A 22,291-nucleotide genomic window follows, 5' to 3' on the forward strand; every position below is an offset into this window, starting at 1 on the left:
CGCAATGCCGTTACACCTATTACTTGACAGGAAGAACAGCATTGCGCAAGAGGGTTTTTCTTGCGCAAGAAGGGGCAGTGTAGACGCTCCTTCTTGCGCAAGAGCCTCTTTTGAAAAAAATGGTGGATCATTAGGTATGCAAATGAGGCTCAGCGATATTCCACACTTAGCCTCATTTGCATATTACTCGCTCAAGAAGCTGCGAGTGTAGACATAGCCTCAGTGTGTAACATTGGGCATTTACCCTTTCTTGTGGGTGTCCCTTTTTAGGGCTAGTTTTATTCACTAATGTTTATAACATGCGGTGAGGTCTTTGGATGGAAGTTGCTCTAGCTGTATGTAGGGCATCTGCTCTTAATATTCATAGTGCGTTTCACATCACAAAATAGGCCCTGAGGTGGTAGGCAGAGGATCATTTAGTCTCTGAGTTTAGGTATAATTAGAAGGTCCAGAAAGAATATACTTTTCCAAACAAAGCCCTTGTAATGAGAGCAGCCTTCAAGCAGTTTATAGAGTTCAAACAGCAGCTGGAAGCCTGTCAATAAAAGAAGCAGCTGTATCGTGTGTCAGTCATCAAATAAGAATTAGAGGCAGGCATGTGACTGAAGAGTCCCAGGGATAGTATCTGAGTTTGAGAAATGTCAACTGTGTATTGAGAGCTTCCCCAAGTAACAGACTCAATAAAATTAATAGTTAGGTAAGCTCTAAGAATATATAACCTACTAGACGCAACACGAGAGCACAGGGTAGTGGAATTATTTACATGGTTAACGAGAAGTCCTGTGGCACCTTAAAGACTAACAGACTTATTGGAGCATAAGCTTTCATGGGCAAAGACTCACTTCATCAGATGCATGTCCCTTTGCCCACAAAAGCTTATGCTCCTATAAATCTGTTCGTCTATAAGGTTCCACAGGACTTCTCGTTGTTTTTCCAGATTCAGACTAACGCAGCTACCCCTCTGATACTTATTTACATGGTGTAATCGATGTACATGGTGCTGTGTAACAGGCAAAATGGACTAGTCCAAAAACAGAGTACCTGTACGGAAGAGTGGATACTTGCAGGCAGTGGTCTTGCACTGGGATATGCAAGGCTGGACTCCTGCACTTGCAGGGAGGCCGCGGCCTAATGACTTCTGCTCTGGAGAATTTTGTCACCGGGTATAATGTTTCCTAGGGTTATCCAGGGTTCTGAGACCTCTCTATCATCTCTGTAACCCTTACTCATCCCTGTGCCCTTTGCCAGTTGGCACCAAGAGGTCCCTTGCACAGAGTGTCCTTAATGGCATGTGGGCAAGAGCAATTACTTAGGAGTTAGTTACAGTCTATATCTGGGTGGGCAACCCGTTCCAGGCGAAGAGCCGGGGCAAAGTTGAGCAAAAGAACGTGCTGCACTGGGGGAAAATAGGTGCTGGTACACCGTCCCACAGCTGCCTTTTTTTGAGGGGGGGTAACTTTTCCCCCAGTCTTCGCGGACCTGCCTTGTTTGTTTTGTTTTGTTTTGTTTGTTGGCTCAAAAACTTTGCCCCGGCTCTTCACGCTATCTCCACTGCTGTTGTGGCTCACAAAAAAAGCCCTGGGAAGGGGTGAGAGGTGCAAGCTCTGGGAGGGAATTTGGATGCATGAAAAAGTAGATAAGAGGCTGCTGGCTCAGAGGGGACTCCAGGCTGGAGAGTGTTGGGGTCAGGTGGAGGGTTGGGGTGCTGAGCAAGCCACAGGCTTGTGGCTGTGAGGGTGCAGGAGTTCGGGCTGGGGTGCATGAGGGGCTCAGGGCAGGAAGGCTGGGAGTATAATGGTCTCAGGACACAGATTTGCAGTGTGTGGATGGTGCAGGAGCGTTGTGGCAGAAGACGGGATGTGGGGGTCAGGAGTTTGGGGATGTGAGAAGCTCAGGACGGGGTTCCAGTGTATGATAGGTTCAGGTCTGGGGGGGTGTAGGAGTGTTATCATGCTGCGGCCAAATGGGGACTTGTTGGCCAGGTTTCATTAAAAAAAAAAAAATTGTGTCAAACACAAAATGTTTCAGTGTTGTCTTTATTTATGAGAAGGGCTGGGAACCTGTTTTGAGTCGGGTCACTGACCCACAGAGAAGTCAGTTGGGGCCACACAAGTGAGATGCAAAAAAACAACCCCTCCAAAACCCCTCAAGCCTCACTAATGTGACCTCAACGGTGCTGGTGGGGGCAGTGGACAGGGTGCTGGGGCAGGGTACTCATGGAAGGGGATGTGGCCAGGGGGAGGGGACAGAGACAGCAGGGGCCAGTACCTGGGGATCCCAGGTCTCAGGAAGCGCACGGGCTGCTCTTCCCCTCCCATAAGCAGCTGGTGCGCTTCCTGAAATTCACGGTCTGTTGCTCCGCCAGGGACTTCTTTCCCTTCTGCTGCCTGCCTGCTTAGGGTGTGGGGGTGGGGGTCTCAGGACTGAATGCCAACTCCAACTTCTTAGGAAGCACGCGCTCTTCCTCTGCTCCCCATGATAGCAGTGTGCTTCCTGAGAAGTTGGAGCTGGCATGCAGTCCCAAGATTCCTATTCCTTCCCTGCTCCCCTCTGCTCAGGCAGGCAGCAGGGAGAAAAGTCCCCGGTGGTGTGACAGACCTGGCATTTCAGGAAGCATGCCAGCTGTTGAGGGGAGGGGAAGAGCAGCCTGCTCTAACCCAGTCCCCCTTTCCTTCCCCAAAGCCAGGCACACCCTGACCCTGACCCAGTCCCCCCTCTCTTCTCCTTCCCTAAAGCCAGGCACGCACCCCCACCCAATCTTTCTCTCCTCCCCTTCCCCAAAGCCAGGTACACCCCCCCCCAACCCAGTTCCCCTCCCCCGCTCTAACCTAATTCTTGGGTCCTGGAGCTATAGCCGTGCGTCTTCCTCCAAGCGCTGGGGCACGTGCGCTGAGTGGCTGGCTTTGAGCATGAGTTGGCCGGGATGCCGTGCACAGCCCAATCCTCCTTCCCTTCCCTTCCCCAGAGCCAGACACCTCCCCTCACTGCTGTAACCCAATCCCCCCCCACACCTTATGCTCGGGTCCCGGAGCCAGAGCTGCTGCGTTGCATCTGGGACGCCATGTGCACTGCCCCCCTCCTCCGATCCCCTCCTGGTATCTCCCCTCCTCCCCACCTTGTGCCCTGGTCCCAGAGGGCTGCCTGCACTCAGCAGCTGGCTGCTAACACATGCAGGCTGGTACGCTGTGTGTGACCCAGCCTGCACATGCAGGGTATGACGTAGTGCGCTGGGAGCGGAACGGCGCAGGCCGTGAGCACGCATGCAGCTCATAGTGGCTTGGGCGTGAGAGCGGCTAACTTGAGCAGTTCTGGGTTCCATCCCGGTTCCGTCAGGAGCCGCTATTATTATTATTATTATTTTATTTATTTATTTATTTATTTATTTATTGGGCAGCTCGCGAGCCTTGGGTTGGCCACCCCTGGTCTATATACATCAGGCTGTAGAAAGTGTGAAAGAGCTGATGTAAATAGAGCCACCATGACAAACCTTTCACCTGTATCTGCTGGAATAAAATTGTCCAATTTTGAGGGAAGCAAAATATCTCTTTCTTTTTTTAAAGAGTTTATAGGAAGAAGTGGTAACCAGTTTTTAAGAGGAGAAATTTGCTGACATGCAGGAGTATTAGATTATAGGCCATTTGTAGACTTGTACTTTAATTGTTGGGAAGGCTCTGAGAGACTGCTGCGGTTGATGATGTTATAAAAGTCTGGATGGGTGTATCACTTGGGCATGAGAGAGAAAAGGAGGAAACAAATGTTGTTAGTTTGTATCTTTTCTCTTTTGTTGATCAGCCACTTTTGACGTCGTCTTTCCTTTCATTATTATTTATTATTTATTCACTGAAAGCCCGAAGGGAGCTTGGCATCAACCAGATACAAAAAATTAGACACGGTCCTTGTCCTGGAGAGCTTTCAGTCTAATTAACACAATTGCAGACAAGGTGGTGGGTGAGGGAAAGCAATATAATGGTGGATTTATTATTATTATTATTATTATTATTGTTTGATCTTTATTTCATTCCTACTCTTGACACTTTATCCAATACGCTCGCTTTCTCTTCCTTGATTATTTAGTGAGCCTAGACAAGTGTCCATTGCTAAGTCATTTAACCCTAACATTTATTCTAATGTATGTTTTTATTTTATGCCTTACTGTTACTTACTTCTATTTTTAATATTTTATTTGTTTTATTTTTAACCTTTGCCTTTGTTCCTATTTTTTATTCCTCTTGCGTCCATTTCTTTTCAGTATTTGATTTATTTTTAACCTTTATTGTTTTAACCCTTTTATTTCTAGATAAGCCTATCATATTTTGTTTTAAATGATTTTTATGGCTTACTCATTTGCCATTTTTTAAAATTTATACTTGATCTTTTCATATTCACCTTTTTGAAAATGTTAGCCTTTTAAACCTTTTAAAAATAGTTTTTAGCCCCTGCTACATTTTTAATATTTCAGTGTATTTCAGCCCTTGAACACTTTTTTCAAGTTGCAAGATGCCTATTCATCTCTCTCCCTCCTAATGCAAATGAGTGATGGTTCCTCATGTCATCTTTTTTGGTCTCGTCACATGAGTTTGCTCGTCACATGGGTTTCATTCTTGCATGGTGAACCCTTTCTGGGAGATGCTGGGTCCTAATTCCTTAAAGGGAGAAATGGGAACCAGGAATGGGTCTTCAAAAAGGAAACCATTGAGGAATAATAATAATAATCGGAGCTTGTAAAAGATTTTGAAATTTCATCCAAGCTCTCTCTCTCAAAATCTTAGATAGAAAACTTTCCCTGTTTTTTCAACCAGCTGTAGTAAGAAACAAAGATTACCAATCACATCTGATTAAGATGGCATTGTAGGTTTAAAAAAAAAAAAAAAAGATTGCCCATCCAAACCCAGAGATTTGTAGATCTGCTTGAAGTACTAACATTTCGTTTTAGAGAAAAAGATAATCTTTTTTTGTTTGGCTTAATATTGTACTTAATGTTACTCTCCTTTTTTATTAGGGTATTCTGATAACTTGGACAAAACGCTTCAAAGCAAGTGGCGTTGAAGGAGCAGATGTAGTAAAGCTACTAAACAAGGCAATCAAGAAACGTGGGGTAAATTTGTTTAGTTTTACATACATAAAAACATACGTACACACACTCGCAACGAGAGAGAGAGAGAAATACTCTGATATTTTCAGGAGCTCATCATGTGATGTGCAGTAGGGAAACGGAATGATTTTATAGTTACTATGTGAAAATATACAACAACTTAATTACACATCTCATCATAAAAAAATTTTGCTTCATGGGACAAATGAAAGTTACTGGGTCTCTCAATAATTAACTTGAAAGCTTGAGCAATTTTATCACTCTCCTTAAATATGAAATTATATGTATCACCTTACTAGTTCTCTAGTGTTGTCACCTGTAGCTCAGTAAATTCACTTCCTGTGTAACTACTTACATGTCAGATGACTAGTTCAATCGGGTGATCCTATTGATGTCATAAAGTATGGCTTGGTCTGAAAATGGAATGCTTTGTTGAAACTAGACACTTTGTTATATTCCAGAAGCAAGAAAATCATTGGTAAGTTGATTTTGTCTTCACCAAGACAGGCCATTATGCAATCAATTACTTTTTCAGACTTTGGAGAAGACAAACTAACACATCAGATAAACTCATAAATGGAAATGCATGTATTTATGTAATTTTGGTAAATCCTTTGATTTTTATTATTTACTGATTATGTGCATATGTTCAAATCTTTACTCAAAGTTTGCAGTTAATATTAATTAAAGAAATCTTGACATCATTGGGTAGGATCCTTGGAGACTCTCAGGCTCTTCAAGAAAAACTTACCAGAACATTTTGTTGTAAGACCACTTGCTCTCTGCATTATATAGCTATGGGGTTTTTTTCTCTCTTCAGTTACTAGAAATTTTATATAAAGACAGAATATTTGTTCTTTAGAAGTTACACTGTTTCTGTTACTTATCCTTCACCTTGAACATTAATCTGCTTTTAGTGCTCTTGCAATTCTCTCCACATACATTTATTACCAACACAAGATTTATGACTTCAGGTGGAGAATAGGCTGGAAGAGTAGGTGATTTCTTAAGAACAGAATTCCACTTTACAAACAAATGCTGGTTCTGTAGTAATAGAGAAATTGATTGGTATAAGCAGAGCTGTCTTTAAATACAATGTTTTTCAAGGTTTTATAGGTCAGTGACATTTTACATTGATATTAATTTTTTTTTAATGAAAGTATATAAGTGAAATTATTTTTTCTCCTTCAGGACTATGATGCAGACATCATGGCTGTTGTAAATGACACAGTAGGAACAATGATGACCTGTGGGTTTGATGACCAGCGTTGTGAAGTTGGCTTGATTATAGGTGACATTCATTCCTCAGCTACAGTGAACATATTACATTTTGTTTTTGTTGACTTGTTTTGTTAACATCTGCTGGTATCTTTTCCAAAAGGCACTGGCACAAATGCTTGCTACATGGAAGAAATGAGGCACATTGATCTGGTGGAAGGTGATGAGGGGAGGATGTGCATTAACACTGAGTGGGGAGCCTTTGGAGATGATGGGTCACTAGAAGACATCAGAACTGAGTTTGACAGGGAGATTGACCGAGGATCTCTTAATCCTGGAAAACAACTGTGAGTGAGACTTTAATTGACTTATTTAGTGGCACAACATGATTTGAGACTGATTTCTAAACTTATAATAGAACAAGCTCAGAATTAGGCAGTTTAGTGAGGCAAGGAAGCTGGCCAGTGAAGTCTATCTCATTTAGAAATATTCCATCCTATGATCTTTTAAACAATAGGCCAGGGGAAGCTTGGTAATCTTACTACTGGAGGGGGAAAATGATTTAGAAAGAAATATAAAAACCCCTCCTGGACTCCTGTCTATGGCTCAAGTGAATTTATCCAAAATATTTTTATTCTAAAGTCTTTCTCTGACATTTAAAGCCTTCAATAAGATCATCCTTTTCCAGTCGAAGTTTCCAAACATACTTCCCTTTTCCCTCTTCCTTCACTGTGAACTTTCCACAAGCCTCAGCTCCTTTCTTCCCTTAATACTATACTGGGCCCAAATTCCCACTTGACCACACCTTAACCTGGTAAAGTTTAAAAAACTTAAACTAATAGTTTTGCAACACCTTAGAGACTAACAAAAAATGTGGATGGTATCATGAGCTTTCGTGGGCACAACACACTTCTTCATATGAATGCAGTAAGGGCTCCAGGGTAGAAATAAATAGCAGAGAAAGAGAGAGGCTATTTATTTGTACCCTGGACCTCTTACTCCATTCATCAGAAGAAGTGTGTCATGCCCACAAAAGCTCATGATACCATCTACATTTTTGTTGGTCTCTACGGTGCTGGTAAATTATTTATTGTTTAAGTTTTTTTCAGTCACAGACTAACACAGTCTGAGACTGGTAAAGTTTAGTTTACAGACCCAAAAACTCAGGCACTAATTTGGCTTCCAATGAGTTTAAATATCTTGTACTATAGGATCTCAGTGAAACCACTGAGTGTTTCTTCCCTATCCCCATACAGCACCCTTCTCATTGGTATATGCCTTTCCAGTGGTTCCAACCTTTATAGACTACTGTACTCCTGTCAGGAGTATGATTTGTCATGTGTACCCCTAAATTTAATCTAATCTAAAAATTATTTGTTTATAATATCAGACATAAAAACACAGACCTGTCACAGCACTTAGGAATATTGCTTACTCATTTTTACCATATAGTTATAAAATAAGTGACTTGAAATGGAAATATTGTACTTACCTTTCAGTGTACAGTGTACAGAACAGTACAAACAAGTCAATCTTTATATAAAATGTTAGTATGTACTGACCTTGCTAGTGCTGTTTATGTAATCTGATGTGAAACTGGACAGATATGTAAATGAATTGATGTACCCCTTGGAAAACATCAATGTACTCCAAGGGTATGCATGTCCTTGATTGACAAGAACCGGTTTATCTTATATAACCATTTTCCCTTTCAAATTTCCTGTGCCCTCAGCAGCCTTTAGGACATTTGTCCTATGTAAATCACCTGGCTATATCAGGCTGCGAGAATTTCAGTGAGTCTGAAATTTGCCATTTGATCCGGCTCGCGGCCAGCGTTGGTGGGGCATAGATACGAAACCTTGCGCACTTCCAGGCCCCCATTGGCTTGGCGGGAGTAGCATAAGAAGTCTCTCCCCAACCCTCACCACCAGGGGCACGTGGCGTGTAGGTGGAGCAGCAAGCTGTTCAGAATGGCTGGCTGTTCTCTCTATGTGCCACTTGCCTGGGGGGCGGGAGGGAAAGAAGGAGATATTGCAAGCTCCCTTGCCCCCAGACCAGTCATCGCAGCTGGGGGTAGGGGAACGTGTAAACTTTCTCACCCCCCGCCAGCTGCTGGCTTCATCTATGCGCCTCATGCCCCTGGAGCAGAGTGAGAGACTTTGTGCTCTCCCCCGCCCCCAGCTGCGATGATTGGCCTGGGGGTAGGGGACTGCGCAAAATCTCTTCCTCCACTTCCCCCCCCCCCCCACTAGGGGTGCACGGCACATAGAGGGAGTTACCAACTGTTCAAAACAGCTGGTGATTCCCTCTAGGTGCCGCATGACCCTGGCGGGGTGGGTGGATGTGTGTGTGTGTGTGTGTGTGTGTGTGTGTGTGTGTGTGTGAGAGAGACTTTGCACGCTTCCCTGCCCCCAGGATTTGATTGGATGTGTGGTCCTGAGTAGCACATGAAGGGAACCCATGTGGCTGGGGCTGCTGCAGGGGCTCAGCCTCCGGCACCTCATCCCCTCCCACTTCTTAACACCCTTCCCCACGTCATCACCCCTCTATACCCTAGAATACCACCCAAATCTTCCGCACACCGGCCCAGATCACTATTCGCTTCCAGACTCTGCACCTGCTGCTACACCCCTCCCCCAGGTCAAAATTCACTCCTGCATCCCTACTTCCTCCTGGCCCCAGTACTCTAATCTCCTGCCCAACGTCCCAGCTCCCTACTTTACCTCAACTCCCTCTCAGACCCACACTTTCTCCTGCACCCCAGTCCTCTACCCCAAGCTCCCTTCTGCACCCAACCTCTGTTCCAAACCCTGCACTCCCTCCACAGAAAAGTGCATCCCTTGACCACTTTCCAAAATCTTGGATCTAAAATGATTGCCTACCTCTCATCTAAGGATATGTCTACACTACGGCATTAGGTCGAATTTATTGAGGTTGACATTTAGCATCCGATTTTATTAAGTCAAAGGTGCATGTCCTTACTAAGCACATATGGTCAATGGAGTGCATCCTTACCACCATGGCTACCATCAACTCTACCGTTGTTCATTGTGGGTAGCCATCCCATAGTTCCTGACATCCATTTGAATTCTGGGGTCAGGCTCTCAATCCCTGATGCTATAAAAACATTGTCATCAACCTGTCCTGATGCACAAACCTCCTTCCCTGCTTGAAAGCAACAACAAATAATGATTTTATGCCTTTTGTCCCTAGTTATCCGTGAAGCTGCCATAGCACAGCAAACCTGGACCCTGTGCTCAGCTGCACACTACTGTGGCAAGCATTGCAAACAGCTGGCACGTTATGCTGTGGTTTTTCCAGAGCCTAGCTAGGAGCAGCCTGTCTGAGGAAGAATGTTTTGTGTGCATGGCCTCCTCACAATTGGCATATACTGGTGGCAGTCAGGCATGTTGACCCAGTGGGACTCCAATTCTGATCCTGGGAAACAAGCACAGACTGGTGGGGCCACATAGTTATGCAGCTATGGGACGATTACTCTTGGCTGCAAAACTTTTGCATGCATAAGGCCACTTCATGGAACTTTGTGAATTGCTTTCCCACACCCTGAAGAGCAGCAATACCAAAATGAGGCTTGTTCTGACAGCTGAGAAGCAAGTGGCAATAGCCCTGTGGAATCTTGCAAAACCAGACTGCTACAGTTGGGAATCAATTTGAAGTGGGTAAATCTACATTGGGGGCTGCTGTGATCCAAGGAGCCAGGGCAATAATACCCTTCTGCAGGGAAGGATAGTGGTAGATCAGAAGGGCCATTTCACCAGCATCAATGTGGGATGGTCAGGAAAGGTGCATGATGTGCACGTCTTCAGGAACTCTGGTCTTTTCATGAAGCTGCAAGATGGAACTTTCTTCCCACCAGAAAATTACAATTGAAGACATTGAAATACTAAGCATTATTCTTGGAGACCCCGCCTACTCCTTGTTTCCATGGCTCATGAAGGCATATACAGGTCTCCTGGACAGCAGTAAGGGCAGTTCAGCTATAGACTGAACAAGTATAGAATGGTGGTAGAATGTGCTTTTTACCACTTAAAGGACACTGGCAAAGTTTATAGACTAGGTTAGACCTCAGTGAAAGTATTTCCATTGTTGTTGCTTGTTTTGTGCTACATAATATATGTGAAAGTAAGGGGTGGGGAGTTTCTGGTGTGATAGGGGATCTAGACAGATCTCCTGGTGACCAATTGCTTGCAGTCAGACACCAGGGCAAAAATGAGAGCACATTAAGGTGCACTGCACGTAAGAGAGGCTTTGAAAACTGGCTTCGTGAATGAGTAGACAGTGATGTGATAGTTGTGTGTTACTTGTTATCAAGCTGCCTCCTATTGTACAGGTGAACCAACCCGCCCCTCCAAACGCAGTTGTCACAATGAATAAAGACCTTGTTGTTCTGGAATCATGTATTTTTATTTAGGAAACAGAAAACGCAAACATAACTAAGTAGAAAAGGAGTTGTGGGCATAGCTAGGGTCTGATGATGGTGTGGAGGAGCACAAGGACACACGACTTACTACACTCAACCTGTGTAGCAATCAGAGCTGACAGAAATGACAGCCTTCTGCTCCAGGTCCCATCCCTGTGAGTTAAATTAAAGGCTTCCCAGACCCCGCCTCCTCTCTTTGCATTCTAGGATGGCTTGGAGAGGTGGCTGTGGAACTTGGTGAAGAGGGCAGGTGGCTTATCAATGGGTGGAGTGGGGCTCTGAGCTCCAGGTACTTTTCCTGCACCTGTCAGGCACTTCATCAACTCTGTTTGCTCCCCAATGAGCCTCAACATCTTGTCCTGTGTCTTATGCTCCTGTTCCTTGCATGCTTTCCTGTCCTGTTTGGGGTGGATGATCTCTAACAGCGTTCGCCTCCAGCCATTCAGTTGAGCCCTATTGTGTAGGCGGATTGCATGAGCTTGAGCCATTTCATCACATGTATTTTTTTTACTTCAAATTTGTGAAAGCCTAACTGCTGGAGGAGCAGGGACAGGTAACATACTCATGGTTCCTGCTGCACTGGGGGGGAAGACCAAGGATAGATTTTAGAGAAGATACATTGTAAAAAAACAGAAGGTTAATTCTTTTACAGTGAATGAAGCACTCTATAGCATGAAGCCCATGCATTATGCACAAAGCCGAATTTTGCATTTTAAACGGAACATCTGCCAGTAAGATATAACACAGTAAAGAATTGGGCAGCTGAATTCAGTTTGCAGGCAGGCATGGTAAACAACACGTCATGTGTGCTCTTTTGCTTTTGCTTTGAAAACATGGGAAAAAAGTGTTTGCAAACTCCAGCCCTTGCTGCTGTTCATGTTTGCAAAGGAGGTGTTTGCGTTTAGAGGGGCACCTCCCACTACACACAGTATTCTTACAGACTACAGCTCTCCTTTGGCAAATTGACCTGATTGAGTGGGGTGGGGATAGGGAAGCTCAGTTGTGGATAGGTAGAGCATGGTTGCCCCCCTTCTGACTAGCATGGCTATGCTCTGGGATGATTCCATCAAGCCCATTGCAAGCAGGGCAGCAAACTTGGGATCGTAATTTGATGGGGATGAACAAACAATTTCATTGCCTCAGTGCTATCAATTACAGAACTTCACCAATTTCACCCAGGTCATCATGAGTGATATCAGCCTTCTCCAAATCAGAGAGCATAATAGGGAGTGGATGCTGTAGGAACGTGTCCAGAAGCAATCAGTGTCCTTATGCTGCAATGCTTTGTACTGCAATGATGCCAGTTCACTTACTGGCTTGGTGTGGGAAGGCCATGGAACAAGGCAGGACTTCCCAGAAACCTTCTAAGAAGGATTGAAGAATACCTCAGTAAGAGCTTTGTAGAGGGGTGCAGGGAGGATTTCTGCTCCATCTCAAGACATGTTAACAAACTGTTCCGGGGACCTCCCTCTGTGCAGGCAGATTGGCCTCCACTATATCCCAATTGCTCAGGGCAGATAAAAGATTAAACATTTAACCATTACAATATGATTAGAAATGGGAACTCACCTGGGTTGCCCTCCTCACCACCAGGGTATGGCAACAGTGGATCCTGGAAAGGAATTGGTTCCAGAGTTAGAAAAAAGTCCTGCTTGTTGGTGAGATCGGATCCTCTGCTTGCTTGCTGAATTCCATGCAGCAGCTCCTAGCAGTGGCATGTCTGAGGCTCTGACTTTTTACTTCCTTTGTCTCCTGGTATGTCTGCCTGAGCTCCTTTATTTTCATGCAGTACTGCTGGTTGTTTCTGCTGTATTCTTTTTCCTCTGTGTCTTGTGCAATATTGGCAAAGATATCAGAATTACGCTTCGTGGCATAGATATCAGAGTTCCACCTCCATAGAGTCTTCTCCCCAAACAGAAATCAGATCCTTTATCTCCTGCATACTCTGTGTTGGAGCTCGTTCACAGCCCGGGCATTCATGGTCAGGTTTGCTGCTGGGCTCGCCATGCTGATCAAACAGGAAATAAAATTCAGACGTTCCAAGGGCTTTTCCTGTGTACTTGGGAGTGCAACAGGGTTTAAAAGTGCTGGCCAGAGTGGTCGCATTGGGGTATAGTGGGACATCTCTTGGAGTCCAAGAAAGTCGACTTGAATAGTGCTGTGCTTGTACTATCCCAAGTTTGGTCCCAGAAGATTGAATTTAGTGCTCCTCCTATCTTCAAGTTGGAGTTCAGAAGTTGATTTTAAAAGCCCTTAGGACAGCAGAAGGGGCTTGGTGGGTGTAAATACATTAATTATAAAAGTGATCTAATGCAGCTAACGTTGGCCTATCCTCATAGCGTAGAGCAGGCCCAAGATTGGTGATGGGGAACGAATTCAGTTGTACTTTTTCAGGCTCTCAGCGCTTTTAGCTTTTGATGGCTCTCTGATCTTCAGGCTCAATTCACAATGTTCCTGCTGGAATTTATTGCTGCCTGGTGGCTACTCTAAACTTGCCCAGCTAGTTATGACTCCCATTAAGAGACAGGGTGCAGCAGAGGGTTTGGGTCATGGTTTGCAAAACAAATATGGACTGTCTGAAGTGGCCAGATGGAAGCAAGATAACTCTATTTTACTACCAGATAATTACTTAAGATGGGGGCTGCAGTAGGTGGAGGCATCGGAGCTAACTATGCTGATAATATGCCCACTGAGTCAAGGGAGTTTTAACACTGCATGTTTGCAACTCATGGAAAAGAAGGAGGGGGACATTCCATCCACTGAACTTGCATTATCACTTGTGAAATTGCTGCTTGAAAATGAAGCAGTATTTAGCACCATTTTTAGTTAGGACTATCTCCAATCCTCCTCAGATGTAGCCTTGAAACTCCATATCACAAACCCACACCTTTCCTCCCTTTCATCATTGCACGGTATCTAAGGGTATGTCTACACTGCAGAGTTTTTTTCCGGAAAAACTACACTTACATCCACACTGCAATTGTGTTCTTTTGACAGAGTCTCGAAAGAGCAGAGGGTTTTTTTCTGACAGCGGTAAACCTCTTTCTGTGAGGAAGAAGCTTTTTTCCAAAAGAGCTCTTTTGGAAAAAGGCATGTGTGGACAGGGAAGAGGGTTTTTTTCCGAAAGAAGAGGCCTCCAGGAAAAAACACAGGTGCCCTGGTGGCCACTCCATCCATAGTATTCACAACTTATGGTAAATGTGAGATAGCATCCAATCAGCGTGGACACTGTCTTTTGAAAAAGCAGATTGCTTTTTCGATTCGCTTTTGCTGTGTGGACGCTTTCTTTCGCAAGAAGTTTTTCCGGAAGATCTGTTCCGGAAAAGCTTCTTCTGAAAGAAGCCTGCAGTCTAGACATAGCCGAAGTCTTTTGGTTCTCAGAACTGATCATGGTTTGGTCCAGATGGAATCCTATTGCATGGGATTTTTTCTTAATAAGCATGCATACACCCACTCAGATTTAATGGAAGCACTGGGTGTGGTTATAGCACCCTCTCTAGCCTCATTGTTTGAGTTTATTACTGAAATGGACTATCAATTTTACTACCACCTGGGTCATAGTATTATCAGTGTTTCATCCTTGATAAATAGCAATGGTGTAGTACTCCTTTCTTTTTTTTGTCCATGCTTTCCTCAGTGATAACAGAAGTAGTCCATTTTACAGTATTAAACAACCCTCTTAGACCACAATATTTGGTACAGAACAGTTTATGTATACTGTTAACCAGTATGACCCCTCTATTTGGTTTAATATGGAAGAATATTTATAAATTGCCTTTGATAGTTGACACTTAGTCTAGGCTTAAGAGGTTAGAGAAGTATTTTGCATACTTCTGTGTACTTGGAAGGTTAAAGCAACAGCTAAAATGAGCAGTGAAGACTCACCTGTGCATTGCTAGAAGAATACAGACACAGTTCATCAAATTGTGCCTTGGTTGTTTTGTTTAAAGCTACTCAGGTCAGTATTTGAGCTGGATCACACAAAACCCAGGTAATTTGCTCTTGGTTTTTTTTGAAGATCTGTTCCGGAAAAGCTTCTTCTGAAAGAAGCCTGCAGTCTAAACATAGCCTAAGTCTTTTTGGTTCTCAGAACTGATTATGGTGCCCTTCCCGCCATCAGTGCCTGGTAGCGAGATATCCTGGGAGGAGAGGGGATTGTCTCCAAAGTTGCCTGGCTGTTAGTGAGAGGGTGTTCCACTCACCTGCTGACTGTTCTCCTCCTCCTCCTTCCTCATCCACAGTGTCCTCCACACTGCTGCCAGAGGAATGTTGATAGGAATTCACAGACTGGCTTGGGAAACTGATTGGGTCCCCTCCTAGAATCCCATGCAGCCGGTCATAGAAGTGGCATGTTTGAGACAATAATCTAGACCATCCCTTTGTCTCCTTTGTCTTCTGGTATGCCTGTCTCAACTCCTCTATTTTCATGTGGCACTGCTGGAGGTTCCTGGCGTATCCTTTCTCCTCCATGCCCTTTGTGATCTTGGCAAAGATATCAGCATTTCTTATGCTGGCTCGTAGTTGTGCCTGAAGAGATTCCTCTCCTCACACAGAAGTGAGGACCAGGATCTGCTGCATGTGCCATACTGGAACTTGTTTACAACCCTGGGCATTCCTGGTCAGGTGTGCTGCTTGCTCTGAGGTCTGCTCGCCCTTACTGACTACATGAGAAATGAAATTCAAATTTTCCAGGGGCTTTTCCTGTGCACCTGCAAATGAACAGAATTGAAAATCCTGACCAGAGTAGTTGCAGTGGGGCACTGTGGGACAACTTTGAGGCCAAGAATAGCGACTTTCACCGCACTGCATCTGCACTACCCTGAAGTAGACTATGCAATGTCGAATTTACTGTTCTTCCTTGTGAAAAGCAAGAGTACCAAAATGGACTTTAATGGCCCTTAAAGTTGATGGAACAGGCTTGGTGGTGTGGATTCATTGTGTAGAAAATTGACCTAATGTGGCTAAGTTTTACTGAAACTCCCCAGTGTAGACCAGGCCTTATTCTCCATATCATCCCATGTTACCATGTTGCAGTTTCTTGTCAGTTCTAATTGAGTGTTATTTCCTGCATTTAGAGTCCATTGTTACCCAGCTCTGCCTGTTTGAATCCTGATCCTCTTTGACTGTTCCACTGATATGTTCAGATGCTGCCTTTAGAACCTCTGCTCTCAGTGGTGTTTGATATTTTTTTGTCTTGTACAGTGTGGACACACTGGATCGTAGATACAACTGCATCCAGAAGTTAGCTGGGACCAAGTGATCTGAGAAGGCAGAGCTGTTGCAGCTGTCACCACCTCGCTCCTGAGTGAGAGGCCTGCCCCGTTACGATTCAGACCTTTCAGCTGCAGGTTTTGCTTGCAGCCATTAACAGGGGTGGCCTAAAAGCCCTTTGGGAGGCAGACCAAGGGCGAGGGTGTGTGTTGTGATGGCGGATTATAATTGAGTGTGTGTTTGTGTGTGGTGGTGAGAGCAGCACACCTGGTTGTGAGATGGCCTACTCAGTCTTTGGTGAGAGCAGGGAGGGCAGGCGAGGGTTCTTGGTGAGAGGAAGTTCACTTTACCTACCCAAACTGAAGGTGTGTTTGTTCTGCTCCCGCGCCATTATGTGGTTTGGCACAGCTGGGGTGCCTAAGGAGGAGGGCTCAGATGGCATCATGGCAATTGTGACCTGTAGGGGAAGATATGGAAGTAAGATCTGGACTGGCCAGCCAAGGGGAATGAGGTTTAGACAGTTACGTGCTATTCCTTTTTCCGGTCCTGTTCCCAGTCTTAAAAATTTTGGGAACTTTTATACCTGGCCATCAGCCCTGAGGGTGCTGTTGCTGAATGCCAGGTCAGTATCCCAGAAGACAGTTGTCATCCACGATTTAATTCTGAATGAAGGGGCTGACCTGGCTTGTCTCACTGAGACTTGGCTGGGAGTGGAGGGAGGCGTTGACCTTTCCCAGTTATGCCTGGCTGGGATCTCAGTACAGCATCAGCCACGGCTTAATGGTCGTGGAGGTGGGGAGGCAATTGTCTGTCAAGGTACTATCTCACTGGCTAGGGTTTTGGTTCAACAAAGTGTCAGATTCGAGTGTCTGTACTTGATGATGGGTGGCCGGGATAGGTTGGGTATGCTGCTTGTGTACCACCCACCTCGCTTTACGGCAGATGCTCTGCTCGAGCTGGCCGACGTGGTCTCGGACGTGGCGTTGAGGACGCCAAAGCTTTTGGTCTTGGGGGACTTTAATATCCACCCTGAGGCTGTTCGGTCTGGCCCAAGATTGTATGGATACCATGACCACCCTAGGACTATCCCAAGAAATAACTGACCCAACACGTGTTGCAGGTCATATGCTCAATTTGGTTTTTTGGACTAAGGGTGATAGACTTCTTGGGATCAGGGATGTGGCTATACTCCCTCTGTCATGGACTGATCGCTACCTGGTCAAGTTTAGACTATCTGCTGACTTTCCCCTCCACAGAGGCGGAGGACCAATTAAGATGATCTGCCCTTAGAGGCTGATGGATCCGGAGGGTTTCCTGAGGTTCCTGAAGGATTGTTCAGCCATTATGGCAAATGGTCCTGTAGATGCCCTAGTCGATACATGGAACATCGAGGTAGCCCGGGCAGTAGATATGATTGCTCCTAAGTGCCCTCTTTGGACCAGTCGAGCCAAGTTTGCTCCCTGGTTTTCTGGGGAGCTGATGGCAGCAAAACAGTCTGTGCGATGGCTAGAACGCCACTGGAGGAGAACTAGAGCTGAGTCCAATCGATTGACTGTGGGTTAGAGCTGAACTGTGAGATTACTCTATGGTGGTGCTGACAGAGAAGAAAAGCTACTTCTTCACCCGTATTGCGTCCACACAATGCCGTCCAGTGGAATTGTTTTGAGTAGTGCGGGGCCTGTTGCAGTCTGGCACTCATGACAAAATAGAGGAGCGTTTGGCCTCCTGCTGTGATCTGTTTGCAAAGCATCTGGTTGGATTTGGACTCCAGTTCCTATGTAAAGGGGGCACAGAATGTGTTGAGTGCACCACCCAGTCTTTTTTTCTCTGGATCAGTTTCAGCTATTGCAGACTGAAGATGTAGACAAGATGCTTAGAGGAGTGCGACCGACCACGTGCTCACTTGACCCCTGCCCTTCATGGCTTATTAAATCTAGCTGGGAAGGATTGACTGGCTGAGTCCAGGGGATTATTAATGCATCTTTTAGATCTGATATGGTTCCTGCTGCCTTGAAAGAGGCAGTGATAAAACTGCTACTCAAGAAGACTTCCTTGGACCCACATTACTTAAATAACTATCGCCCAATTGCTAATATTCCCTTCTTGGGCAAAGTACTCGAGCAGGCAGTGGTGTTGCAACTCCAAGCTTATTGGAAGAAACAGACTACTTAGATCCTTTTCAGTCTGGCTGTAGGCCTGGTTTTGGAACTAAAACAGTGTTGGTCACCCTGGTAGATGATTTATGCTGGGAGATAGACGGGGGAAGTGCATCCCTGTTGATTCTCTTAGACTTCTCAGCGACTTTTGATACCTTTGTCCATGATATCTTTCTGGGACGCCTGGCGGAGTTGGGTATTGGAGGCACTGTTTTGCAGTGGTTCCGGTCCTACCTGCTGGGACGCTTTTAGAAGGTGGAGCTAGGGGGCTGCTATTTGACCCCATGATGATTGTGCTATGGGGTTCTGCAAGGTTCCATCTTGTCCCCTATGCTGTTTAATATCTACATAAAGCCGCTGGGAGAGGTCATAAAGAGTTTTGGAGGATGGTGCCATCAATATGCAGATGACACCCAACTCTATTTCCCTGTGACATTAAAACCAGGTATGGCGGTGACTGATCTAAATCAGTGTCTGGAGGCAGTGATGGTTTGGTGAAGTCAAATAAGCTGAAGTTGAACCCAGATAAGACTGAGGTCCTGTGGATCAGGAGGCCATCTGTTCGTCAATGTAGCATGGCACCTATTCTAGATGGGGTTACTCTCCCCCTGAAAGAACAGGTACGCAGCTTGGGAGTCCTCCTGGACCCTTTTTTAACATTTGAAGATCAGAGTTCTTCGGTGGCCAGGAGTGCCTTTGGGCAACTTCTTTGATCCGCCAGCTGCTACCCTTACTGAACAAGCATGATTTGGCCATGGTGATCTATGCTCTTGTTATATCCTGACTAGATTACTGTAATGCACTTTATGTGGGGCTGCCTCTAAAGAGCTTTCAGAAACTTCAACTGGTCCAGAATGCGGCTGCTCTAGTTTTAACCAACACTAGTTATACGGAGCACATTGTGCCAGTGCTTTGGCAACCGCACTGGCTTCCAGTATGTTTCCGGGCACAATTTAAGGTTTTAGTTATGATCTATAAAGCCTTAAATGAGTGAGGTCCGGGGTATCTGAAGGACTGTCTTCTCCCATATGAACCTGCCCGGGGATTGAGGTCAGCTGGGGAGGCTCTGCTTCATGTTCCCCCACTTGTGGAGATAAGATTAACATCTATGCGGAACAGGACATTCTCAGCTTTTGCTCCCAGGCTGTGGAATTCTCTTCCTTGGGATATTCGCATGGTGCCAACGCTAATGTTGTTTCAGCGTCAGGCTAAAGCCACCCTTTTTATTTGTGCTTTTATTAATGTTTGGGTTTGTATGTGTGTGTTCCTCCTCTCTATGTGTTTTTAGCTGGTTATGTCCCTCTGGGGTCTCATATTTTAAATTTTTATATATATTTGTATTGTGTTTTTTTTTTGTTTTTTGGTTTTTTTTGGTAAGCAGTTTGAATATTTTAAATAGGCGAGGTAAAAATATTTAAATAAAATTAATAAATAAATAAAGTGACGAGTGTGCGTGAATGCAGTGAGAGGGTGTCAGTAAGATTTACGTAAGAACATAAGAACGGCCGTACTGGGTCAGACCAAAGGTCCATCTAGCCCAGTATCCTGTCTGTTGACAGTGGCCAATACCAGATGCCCTAGAGAGAGGGATCACAACAGGTAATCCTCACGTGATCCCTCCCTGTCATCTACCTCCAGAGAAACTTGCTAATTTTATCAAGTTGTGGCAGGGGACATTTCCCTTCCATACCAGAGCCCAATGAAAAGTTCACAATCAAGATGTCCTGCTACCAAAGTGTCTTCAGATTTACATTCTGAACTTTTTTAATGCCTTTCAATAAGAAGGGGAGATTACATTTATGTTTAAATGGGTTTATTTGGTTACATTCATTGCTAGGCCCTGACTGCTTCAGTAGCCTCTGGGTAGCAGTGACACTTGTCTCTTAAAAGTAGCATTGTTATTTGAAAAAAGAAGAATCTAGGATGTTAGGCAGTACAGTCAGGCTTTCAACCTTTCATGCTTGGTCTGATGCAGAGCAGATAAGTGGATAAAACCCTAAAACTAAGAAATATTTAAAACCTTACGTATGTATATAATAAATTGTTTCCTTTATACATTTCTCCAGTGACATTATTAGTACTGTTTTTAAAGCTGTTACCTGATGACTCAAAAATTCTCATTGTATCATATGATGGGGGCCTTTGTGTACATAACAGGCCAGATTTTCAGCCAGCCCTTAGTCCAGCTTCCTTTTTAGCAAGGCTAGCTCTGCTCTTGCATGTATTTGCAAGTGCAGACCAGAGCACTAGGCATTGTAGTTCAAGAAGGTAACTTGTAGATGCAAATCAGGCACCATACTTTATCATCCAAGTGATAAAATTTCATCCACAATTCTATGCAGATGCATTTTGGCCTCTCTAAGGTTACTCTCTTTATAAGGCCATTTTCCACTCATAAGCTCTGTCCTGTGTGTGTCACATGCTTAAACAGTCATAATTCAGTGATATTATCTACATTGTAGCAAATAGCAGAATATAGCTTCTCTTCTTAGTAGAAAAGATACAAAGTAGAAAAGCATCAAAGGTGGCTTTAAACCTGAATGTTATGTCTGAATCTGCGAGTTCACTGTGCAAATATTTAATTTGTGGGATTTTTGTTTATTTGTTGTTACAGGTTCGAGAAGATGGTTAGTGGAATGTATATGGGTGAGCTGGTCAGGCTTATCCTTGTGAAGATGGCCAAGGAGGGGCTACTATTTGAAGGGCGAATCACTCCAGAGCTTTTAACCAAAGGAAAATTTGAAACGAAACACGTGTCTGCCATAGAAAAGTGAGCGACGCCTTCCTGGCTTGCTTTCTTTTTTCTGACTTGTAAAAGAATCAGCATGTTTGCAGTGTGGTAACCACCATTTCCTTTTGTAATTGTTTGTTGCCCCTTTCTTGTTTGGCAGCGGCTAGGAAAGGATGGTATAATTATCTTAGTGGCTGCTGCGTGAACAAGGAATTTCAGGGTGGGCTCTTGGATGGGCTGTTGGAAACAACCATTACCTTACTGCAATGTGAATGAGTAGTACCCGTAAACTATAAATCTACTTAGTCTTGCAGCCTCCAACCTTTTGGCTAATGCCCCTACCCAGAGTTCTGAGTTGTAACTGCCAAATGTGTAAAGTGAAGCTGGGGCTTAGATTTCAAATGAACTAACACTTAAAACAAGTACAAATTAGATCCAGGATCTGATTCTTATGTATACGAAGGCCTTTACACCACTCTGGAAAGTATGAAGGGGCCTGAAAGTGTGTTTAAAGGCAAAGGCCATTTATGCTGTCAAAATGGTGTAAAGGGGGCCCTAGTATAAATGCAGATCAGGTTTGTAATACGGGCACTCCAGTTTATTACACTCCTTTTTTTAACAGTGTCTGTATTAAAGTCCTGGGGTGTTCAAGCATCCCTGGGGCACTCCGCTATTTCCAAACTGCCTTTTCCCAGACCTAACTACCTGAGTGAGTGACTTGCTCCTTGTGCCTCCTCTTATGTTGGTATCGGGTGTTTTGACAGCATTTCTGGCATTTTGCTGGCTGTCCTCTTTTCAGGAATGAGAGGTCAGAAACAGACACTAGAAATACTGATGTGCTGATGCAGTTTGCCATTCTAAACCACTATGCTTTCTGGAGTAGTAATGACAGTGAAGAATGTGTATCTTTGGCATGCCTATGGATAGCTGAAGCACTGTCAAGTCTTGGCAGGTGGTTGGTGTTTCTACTGAAACCTATCTCTACTATCACAACTAGAACGTACTCCACCATGGTGTACTAGAAATATAGGCTCCTCCTGCCATGTAATTTAACCTGCAGAAAGCTTTACTCAGTGCATCCCAGTAAATGCTTGCTTAAGTGAGACACTCTCCCAAACTCCACAGTACCATCATGTACAAATAAAATCAACATGAAAAGTATACAGAGCATCCCATCCAGTAAATGATGATAAATATTATACTGACTATAAAATATGAAGTTTTGCATGTTACAATGTTAACATCTTTTCAATAGATACTTTTGGCTTTCAGTACCCATTTTTAAAATTTGTGTGTCTGAATAATATTCCCCCTGGTCAAATTTTTAAAAACCTACTTCTCATTTTTTTGAAACTGCCATTTTTGGTATGATATTGTGGGAACAATCAGTAATTTCTGCGGAGCCAACCCTTTTCCTCTACAAACATCTACAGATCATATTC

General features: G+C 44.3%; 1 protein-coding gene across 1 annotated transcript in view; it reads left to right on the forward strand.

The window, feature by feature from the left end:
• Nucleotides 1–22,291, forward strand: part of HK1 (hexokinase 1) — a 95,933-nt gene that overhangs the window by 40,979 nt on the left and 32,663 nt on the right. The window contains exons 5-8 of the mRNA XM_006121526.4: nt 5,000–5,095; nt 6,284–6,383; nt 6,474–6,657; nt 20,733–20,888. Of these exons, the coding sequence (XP_006121588.3) occupies nt 5,000–5,095; nt 6,284–6,383; nt 6,474–6,657; nt 20,733–20,888 (536 nt within the window). The remainder of the gene's footprint in view (nt 1–4,999; nt 5,096–6,283; nt 6,384–6,473; nt 6,658–20,732; nt 20,889–22,291) is intronic.

The sequence above is a fragment of the Pelodiscus sinensis genome, chromosome 8 (assembly GCF_052426305.1).
Source record: "Pelodiscus sinensis isolate ZL-2025 chromosome 8, ASM5242630v1, whole genome shotgun sequence".
NCBI classification, from domain to species: Eukaryota; Metazoa; Chordata; order Testudines; family Trionychidae; genus Pelodiscus; species Pelodiscus sinensis.